Source organism: Tupaia chinensis, unplaced genomic scaffold (assembly GCF_000334495.1).
Source record: "Tupaia chinensis unplaced genomic scaffold, TupChi_1.0 Scaffold147351_1, whole genome shotgun sequence".
NCBI lineage: Eukaryota > Metazoa > Chordata > Mammalia > Scandentia > Tupaiidae > Tupaia > Tupaia belangeri.
This window is the reverse complement of record NW_006207202.1, coordinates 307,523-316,352: the sequence shown is the minus strand read 5'-3', so window position 1 is coordinate 316,352 and position 8,830 is coordinate 307,523. Positions and strand designations below refer to the sequence as shown.

The window sequence follows — 8,830 nt, the reverse complement described above, 5'->3', positions numbered from 1 at the left end:
CCCTGATTGTGACCCATCCAGTGTCTGAACAGGATTGTAGGGCAGGGCCACTAAGCTGGCTGCAGAGTCAACCCTGTTCTGCCACGTCCCAGCTGGCCTCCTGTCCCAGCATCTCCCTGAACTTGGCCAAGGAGCTGGTTACCGTGAGGCCTGAGAGGGTGTCTGGCTTTCAGTGAGAAAGGCAGCTTGGAGGGCGCCAGGAGACAGTTTGTAACAGTCCCTTGGGTCAGGCGTCCTGCTTTTCTTTCCTGCAAGGTGGCCCGAAGGCTGCCTGTGGGTAGTGCCCAGAGATGCTGGGCGTCACTGGTATTAAATACACGGCAGGGGTGGCCCCCGCCTCCCTCTGCTCTTCCCGTGTTGGGCTTCCACACCTCAGACTGTAGCATGTGCTTGGACACAGGTCTGCCCTGCACCCCCACCTGTGCATCTGGCCCATAAATCACTGTGTACCCTTGGCTAGACCACAGACCTCTTGCTGCAGAGCCACCTGCATGGAACAGACCCTACCTGTCCAACTGGGAGCCGCAAAGAGATTCTTAGCAAGGGCACTTTACTGTGCTGGCTAGGATGAGGCCATTTGAGATGTCCTCTCAGCCGTGTGTTCCACTCTGTACTCCCCAATCTCAGGATGCATGACAGCTTTGAAGATATTGGTGTTCAGTAGTCGTCTTTATTTATTTATTTATTTTTTTTTGGGAGAAGTTTTTGGTATAGGGCTGTGTGTGCTCACCAGAAAGACAGGTGTCACACCCTGCTGCCTCTGCTCTTCCCGTGTTGGGCTTCCACACCTCAGACTGTAGCATGTGCTTGGACACAGGTCTGCCCTGCACCCCCACCTGTGCATCTGGCCCATAAATCACTGTGTACCCTTGGCTAGACCACAGACCTCTTGCTGCAGAGCCACCTGCATGGAACAGACCCTACCTGTCCAACTGGGAGCCACAAAGATTTTTAGCAAGGGCACTTTACTGTGCTGGCTAGGATGAGGCCATTTGAGATGTCCTCTCAGCCGTGTGTTCCACTCTGTACTCCCCAATCCCAGGATGCATGACAGCTTTGAAGCTATTGGTGTTCAGTAGTCGTCTTTTTAAATTTTATTTATTTTTTATGGGAGAGGTTTTTGGTATAGGGCCGCGTGTGCTCACCAGGAAGACAGATCACCCCCAGGGGGTATGGCCATGCCGCAATCCCTTCTCCATTCTCCTCTTGGGATCTTGGGCATGCACACACATGCGCCCTGCGTGAGTTTAAGCCACTGGGTTCAGAACTCGAACCGTGGTCGACTACATGGGAGTCCAGTGACATAGCCATTACACCAACTGCTGGTCCCATGTTCAGTAGCCTTAAGTGAACTTTCCTTTTGAGTACTCAGTTTCCTCAATATGAGGTGTATGTGCCAGAGCCAGAGGTTACACTTTCAAATGCTTCCCAAAGTTCCAGGTGACATAATTTAGGAATCTGGGGAGTGAAGGACACAGAGGTAAGTGTAAGGGGTGCCCCTGCTCTGCTCTAGCAGGTTGTGATGCAAGAAGGGACCCCGAGGTTGCCCAAGGCACAGGGGACACCTTACATCTGGCAGCGATGGACCTCGAGATGGGTTGGGTGGGTCTTGCATGGAGCAGCAGTGCGGGCCAAGGCTGCAGCCGGGCCGACCAGCCACGGTCAGAACCCAGCATCGGAGCTCTCGAAGACTGCAGTTGGCCCTGTTCAGTTGTACAATAGATTTTTTTTTTTTTTTTGGAACATGGTGCTTAAGTCTTATCAGCACTTGGAAAACAGTTTCCTAAAGAGGGTTTCCTTTTCTCCTCAACTGATTTTTTTCTTTTAATTTGCCAGAGGGCATGTGCACTTGCTGGAGAGAGACAGAGCCAGAGAAGAGCGGAGGGAGGAAGATTCCTCATGAGGAATGGCCACGCCACAATCCCTTCTCGATTTTTCCCTACTGGCAGGATTTTGGGGAGGCATGCATGTGTGAGTGGTGTTTTCCTCAAGCTGCTGGTCCAGGACTCAAACCAGGTCCAGGACTCAGACCGCACAGATGGCCATGTGGGATCGAGCTCCCTTAACCACCAGGCCGCTGGCTGGCCCTGGTTTATTTGTAATTAGGCCATGATTGCTTTGAGGTCACTGTTTGGTGACCTTAAACATTTAAGAGCTTTTTTTCAAAAAGGCAGATAAGAGACCTTTGATGCCTCTCATTCCTTCTTCCTCCCTAAAGCAGCCTCCCTGATCCCTTTTGAGGGATCCCTTTCCCCCTACCAAGTGGACAGATAGATGGTGGCCCTTATTTATGGATTTCCAGTAGGTCAGGACAGGGCTGTGGCCTGGGCGTGGCCACCTGGGCTCTTAGGGTGCAAGACCTGGTGGGGGCAGAATGCTGATCCTGGTGACTCCTCCTCGCAGCTCCCCTGATTCTGTGAGCACCCCCCACTCCCAGCCAAGATCCCATATCCCTCTAATAACTCTTGGGCCCCTGTGACGGGGACTGCTGATACCTGGCTCTCAGCAGGTAGAAGGCCCCAGACCCAAGATGTGTTTCCATGCTGCCTGGTCCTCTCAGGGAGCTGCCAGAGGCGAAAAGCCTCCACGATCCCTAGCACAGCCTCTCCCTTTATCAGACCCCGGGTCGGAGATCCCCCTCTGTGCACGATGAAGGACGCTGAGGCACCAGAGGGTTAGGTTGTGTCTAAGATGGCTGCGTGGTAGAGGAAGGAGACTCTGCACTGAGTGAACTATTTAAACCAAAGAAACATCCAGCCCTGTCCCCTGACCTTTGGGTGAGAGGGTTTACTGCGATCTGCGGGAACTGCCCGAGCTGGGACTAACAGTGTGTAACGAGAAACCGAATTGGTGACGATCTGCTAGTTGCCCTGGGAGGACACTGGTGCCTTTTTGGGCCAGATGACCAGTGATCCTCGCTTTCTGCAGAGGGAGGCGCCTTTCAGTGAGATGGGTGAGATGAGCGAGCATGAGGAGGCTGGGTCGGTGGCCCTGGGCCACCCGGGTGACTGCAGGGCTCCCTTCCTGTGGATGCTATAGAGGCTCTACGCTGCCTTTGTGCTCAGGGCTGCAGCCCTCCGATCACAACAGCTGCAGGGGTCCCAGGAGACTCCTGCTCAATGGGCACCCCCACAGGGATCCCCGAGGGCAGGCTCTGGAGAGAAGAGGCCAGAGCCCTCTAGTTCTCAGGAAATAGAGCATTATTTACAAAGAACATATTAAAAGATACACTAGGGAAATCACCCCACCGAGGTGTGAGCTTCCTTGCCATTCCTCATTGGGGTCAGGGTCGGAGGAGTGAGCTGACGTTCCAGCAGATGGGACAGGGAAAGGGATCCCCTTCTGAGCACCCCTGAGTTTCTCCTTGGCAGGATGCTTGTTTTCAGGATCTGTCCTTTCATAGCTTCCAAACTTGGAGGGGCCAGCCAGGTCTTCTCCCAGGCTGGGGTACAGTGGGGGACGTAGGGGCAGGCCTGCCACCACTGCCCACGCTCTGGCCGGGGGTAGACACCAGGTCATTGTTCTCAAGTGGCAGATGCAGAGCTTTCTCAGGACAAAGAGGTCTGGTTTTGTGTTCCTGGTTCCAGCTCTGGGGGATGAGAAAGAAATGTGTCAGGGGAGGGAATACCCCAGAGAAGATTCAGGACGTGGGGGACAGGCCCCATGTACTGCGCTCAGGCGGGGGCAGCCGCTGGGTTTCTGCAGCAGGGCTTCTGCCAGTCGGTCGGCAGCACTGGGAGATATTATCCCATCAGGAAACTCTTAGGGGTTCTGTTTATGTGGTCTTCCAGGGGGGAGTCTAAGGGCTGATTTTTTTTTTTTGGGGGGGAGGTTTTTAGCTATAGGGTGTGTGCGCTCGCCAGACAGACAGAGACAGACAGAGAGACAGAAAACAAGAAATCACCCCCTCAGGGGGGATGGCCACGCCCCAATCCCTTCTCCTCCATTCTCCTCTCGGGATCTTGGGCACGCATGCACACACGCCCAGCGTGAGTTTAAGCCACTGGGTCCAGGATGCGAACCACAGTCAACTACATGGGAGTCCAGCAACATAGCCATTACACCAACTGCTGGTCCCTCTAAGGGCTGATTTTTAAGGTTCATGATTTCCTCTGCTCTAATTGCCAAGTCAGCTCCCATCATCTGGATCACTGTTGTTTTTTTCCTCCCTTTATAAGAATCACGATGCATAGGGACCCCTAGTCATGTGTGGGCAGGGTGGGGATGAGGTGGGGGGTTGCATGGCTTGGGGTTCTGGGATGCCAGGTCGGGCGGAGACAGGCGTACCTCTCAGAGTCTCTGAGTCCCGTGCAGATCGTAGTCACTGTCGGATGAGTTGTCAGGCTGGGTGGAGGAGAGGTGCAGGGCCCCTTCCAGAGCTGGGGAAAGAAAGGATGCTGTTTACAGATGGTAGCAGAGAGGTTGCCCTGCCAGGCTACACAGAGCCCCTCCGAGCCAGAGCCGGCCCACAGTGGGGCAGAAGATCACAGGGGCTTTATGAGCTAGTGCCATTCCCAGTCTCTGTTTTGATCAATTCAGCCAAACATCCACTAATGATGCTGAAGTCCAGGCTCCCCAGAGCTTAGTTGTTAGCCCCAGTCGGGGAGCCTTCAGGACAGGGCTCCTGCAGCCCACTTAATGGTTTTCTTCTGGCCCCAAGGAATCCAAGGGACCTCATTTACCATCCAGGCCCACAAGGCCCTGCAGGGAAATAGGCCCATTAGGTCACAGCCAGGCTGGGGTTAATGGCATCCCAGTGCATCCCTCTCTTTAGATGAGTGGTTCATTGTCTCAAAAGGGACAGCTGACGCTTGTGAAGGCTGCATCCTTTCCACACCTCTGCTGTGCTCTACTGTCTGGCAGGTGGTTTGATCCCCCTGCCTCTGGGGCCTCCCGTCCCTCTCTGGGCAATTACATGACTTACATGGGACCTGTCATGGTAGGGCTGCCCCTGCTCAGCCTTCGTGCCCACTGGTGCTCACCTGGGTACGCGGATACCTGGGAGTTCCTGGGAGGCTGACTGTACTCGTTATCCACATGGGAGGCTGTGGGGTTCTCAGCCTGGGACCGGACGGTCGCCGTGTGGTTGCGGTGGAAAGACACTAGTGGATGTAGGAGACGGTGTCGTTAGACTTGGTGCTCTGTCCTCCTTCCCCAGCAGGCACCCAGAATTTACGCCCCTGCTCCCATTATGTCATGGGGGAGAGGGCAAAGTACCCAAGGCCCATTCACTGCATCTCCTTCCCATTCCTTCCGGGGAGGTTCCTGCTAGCAGGGTCAGTGGCGAACCCAACTTTGGGTTGACCAGCAGTCTGACTGGTGGCGGGGCCTTTAGCTGGTCAGCCTTTACCAGGCAGGCAATTGGAGCACAAGAAATAAGGCAGAGATACTCTGTGCATCTCTCGGAGCCTAGGTCTTTACATTATAAAAAATAAAGACTGGACTACACAGAGCCTTCTCGAAGAACTTGGTCCTGGACTTGTGAAGGGGAAGACTGTGGAATGGGACGCAGGAGCAGGGCTGTGCTTCCATCTTTTAGGGTAGCTTGGCTTGGCCACAAGGAGAGAGGATGCAGACCAAGGGTGGGGGCTGGGCTGGCTGCACTGAAATATTCTAAAACTGGCCCTTGAAGTAGTTCTGTGTGAAACTAGCTTGGGCTAGCCATCTTAAATGTAGCTCTGCTTTGGATGGGAACAATGCAAAAAATACCCCTAAGGGGACCAGCAGGTGGTATAATGGTTACGTTGCTGGTCTCCCATGTAGCTGACCATGGTTCGAGTCCCAGACTGGGCAACTTAAAACTCAAGCCGGGCGCGTGTGCTTGTGTGCCCAAAATTCTGAGTGCAGACTGGAGGAGAAGGGATTATGGCTTGGCCATCTCCCCAGGGGGCTGATTTTTCTCTTTCTGTGTCTGTCTCTCCAGCAAGCACACATACCCTATAGCAAAAAAAATCTCTTAAAAACAAGCAAACAAACAAAGCCCATTAAGGTTCTGATAAGTCCTGAAAGAATCCTGTTCAACTTTGCTTAGCTCATGGCTTTCCGGATGGATCCATTCATGGGGTCCTCTTTTGTGGTCCCTCAGTTGGACAGTGCTGCCAGAGTGACTGTTGGGCACCACTGGTTAAGTCAACTGTGGAAATGAGGCAAGGGAGAGGGGACATTGCGGTCTCTGAGGCTTCAGAGGCAAAAACCACTCAGCCGTCTGCCCCGTTGAGGAGCCTCGGCCATGCCTGGTGTGAGCGTGTCTGTTGACCACAGTCATATCTCAGAGGCGCGGGGAGGTGACTGGAGGCCTCAGGCAGCCCCTGGCTTCATCCGGGACCAACGGATGGGACTCTGTCCCATCGCCTCCATCCTGGGGACCAGGGAGGACCTGCCTCCAGGGACACTTACTGTTCTGGTTCATTCCTGTGGGGCCGATCCACTGGCGCTGCTTCTTCTGGCGGACTGGGCGACAGAGGAAAACATGTCAGGGAGGGGCAGGTCAGGCTCAGGTGGGGGCAGGCGCTGGGAGGGAGGGACGGAGTGCAGGTGTAACTGGAGGTGGGGCTGCTGGGTTCTGTGCTCTGATGTCTCTCGAAACCTCAGCTTTCTAACTCATTTCAGAGGACAGCTGGAGCCAAGTAGTGCCAGAAGACTGCTGAGGGGGGCCAGCAGTGTCTGGTCCCCCAGAGAAATGACCACAGGTGTTTAGAATGAGAATTTAGATCTGGGCAGGTGCTCGGGACCCAGCGCTGCCCACCTCTGGGCTCTCAGTTTTCAGCCTCCCTGACCCCACTTCCTGGTCGCTGGAGAATGTTCTGAGTTCTGCAAGAACAACCCCCGGCACTCACAGGGGTGCAGTGACCATTTGGCTAGTGAGAAAGCTGCGGCTGGAGAGAGGAAGTGGCTCAATCAGTGTCATGGGGAGCTGTCAGTGGTTAAACTGGCCTGGGACACACGTCTCTTGCTGTCAGAGGCCGTGCTGGGGACCCTGTGGTCCCGCCATGGCTAGAGAATAGCCACATCCTTTCTCTGGCCTGTAGTGGGTCTCAGCTCAGCCCACATACAGGCACGTGGTTACAATTGTCCCGACGTTCTATTTCTGGCCAGTGGGCAGAGAGGAGGGCTGGGTGGTGACGCAGAGGGGCCCCTCCAACCAGCTATCTAGAGGTGGGACCCCCCCCTCCTCGTGGGACTGTAGTGCAGCTCCTCCAGTCTCCCATGGGGGCAGGGTGGCTCAGGGCAGTGGCACCCACATTTCTTCACCAGCTTCTTGTAGGCGAGAGGGCCACACAGGACCAGCAGCACCACCAGGAGCACCAGGGCCAGAATGATGCTCGCCACGGTGCCCGCAGCCAGGCCTGCTGGGTTTGGATCCTGGCCTGGGGGAGGGGAAGAGATAGGTCAGTCCCCACCCTGGAGGCTGCCTGGCTTCCCTGTCACCCGTGCTCATCCCGAGAGGCACCCGCATGTGCGGAAGGCAGTTGCCCACCCACCCGGCTGTCCCTCCATCAATCTCTGCAGTTCCCTGCTATCCGTCTGTCCATCTCATGGGTCATCTGACACTTGATCATCCAGCCATCACTTTGCACCCTTGTTATAAGCTATTTAACCTTCTACCATTTGCCAGTTATCAGTGATCACCTTGCCCTTATATAGCAATAGGTGATTGAAGACCAGCAGCCAGCCAGCCCTCCCGCCTATCATTCACCCATTCACTTATTCATCCATTTCTCTCTTTTCCCCAATTCCCATTTATCTACCCCTTGGTCTTCCAGCATCCTGGAGGGGTAGAACCCAGTAGGAAGGGGTGCCTAACAGTGGTCTGCTGTTGCCCCGCCTAGTCCCCTGCTCGTTGCTGTCCAAGCACCCTTGCTCTCTGACTCCTAGACTCCTCTCTCTCCCCCTCCGGGGCCCTCTGTGCAGCTACTGGGCCTGTCCTTCAGAGACCTGCTCGCTGGCTGGGTCCCAGAGGCCAAGTCCAGAACTGCCTCCGGCCCACCGTGGGCTGTTGGCAACTCACATGTGACGAACACCCTCTTGCAGTGGGATTTTATCTCCCGTAGCTTGTGGCACCGGGACAGCTTCTGCTGGGAACAGGCAAGCCCCCGGGAGGTCTTCTGGCTGGTGTCCAGCAGGCGGTAGGAGCTGGCATTGCCACACTGCTGCTCCTGGCACACCTCGTTCCACCGCTCCATTCTCCTGGCCCCGGAGCTGTCGCACAGGGCTGCCCACTGCAGGCCTTGGCGCACCTCCACGGCTCCTTCACACACGCCACTGCCCCCGACCAGGCGGCTCTGCACCTTGGGCTGGAAGTCTGGGGGGAGAAGCGATGGGAGAGTAAGTGGCAGGCTTACCTAAGCCTGCATGCCTGGCCCCTGGGGCCCCATCGCATGGCGAAGCTGGGGCCCTGGCAGTGATGAGGTAACACGTGGACCACCAGGCCTACTGCCTTATCTCCTTCCGCGTCCTCTATCTCTTCCCCTGAACAGATTCTCTCTCCCTGGTATCTGGGCAGCTGCCGGCAGCCATCCTGTGAGGCCGCAGCATGGGCACTTTCAGTAAAGGCCAGTGGTGCCAGCGCCATGGCCAGTCACCAGCCGAGGCAGGTGGAGGTGAGAACAGTGTGGGGAGGCCCACCCGGGTCTACTTTATTCCAGAAATGCCCTCGCATTCTCTTGCTGCTGCTTGGGAAGAGGGAAGGCTTTTTAGAAAAGGAAAACTGAGGGGCCAGCAGGTGGCATGGTGGTTAAGGCACTGGACATTCCCACGTGACCAAGCACGGTTCAGATCCCGGATCTGGTGGCTTGCTTTCTACCGTTCCCACTCTCTCTCTGTGTCTATC

At 55.6% G+C, this 8,830-nt stretch overlaps 1 protein-coding gene across 1 annotated transcript in view; it reads right to left on the bottom strand.

Annotated features, from left to right (window-relative positions):
- Positions 1 to 3,182: 3,182 nt before the first annotated feature.
- CD5 (CD5 molecule) overlaps positions 3,183 to 8,830 on the bottom strand; it is a 26,799-nt gene continuing 21,151 nt past the window's right edge. The window contains exons 6-11 of the mRNA XM_006169627.3: positions 8,009 to 8,302; positions 7,242 to 7,367; positions 6,397 to 6,450; positions 4,983 to 5,102; positions 4,288 to 4,379; positions 3,183 to 3,589 (exon numbers count right to left, since the gene is read on the bottom strand). Of these exons, the coding sequence (XP_006169689.1) occupies positions 4,291 to 4,379; positions 4,983 to 5,102; positions 6,397 to 6,450; positions 7,242 to 7,367; positions 8,009 to 8,302 (683 nt within the window). The 3' untranslated portion in view covers positions 3,183 to 3,589; positions 4,288 to 4,290. The remainder of the gene's footprint in view (positions 3,590 to 4,287; positions 4,380 to 4,982; positions 5,103 to 6,396; positions 6,451 to 7,241; positions 7,368 to 8,008; positions 8,303 to 8,830) is intronic.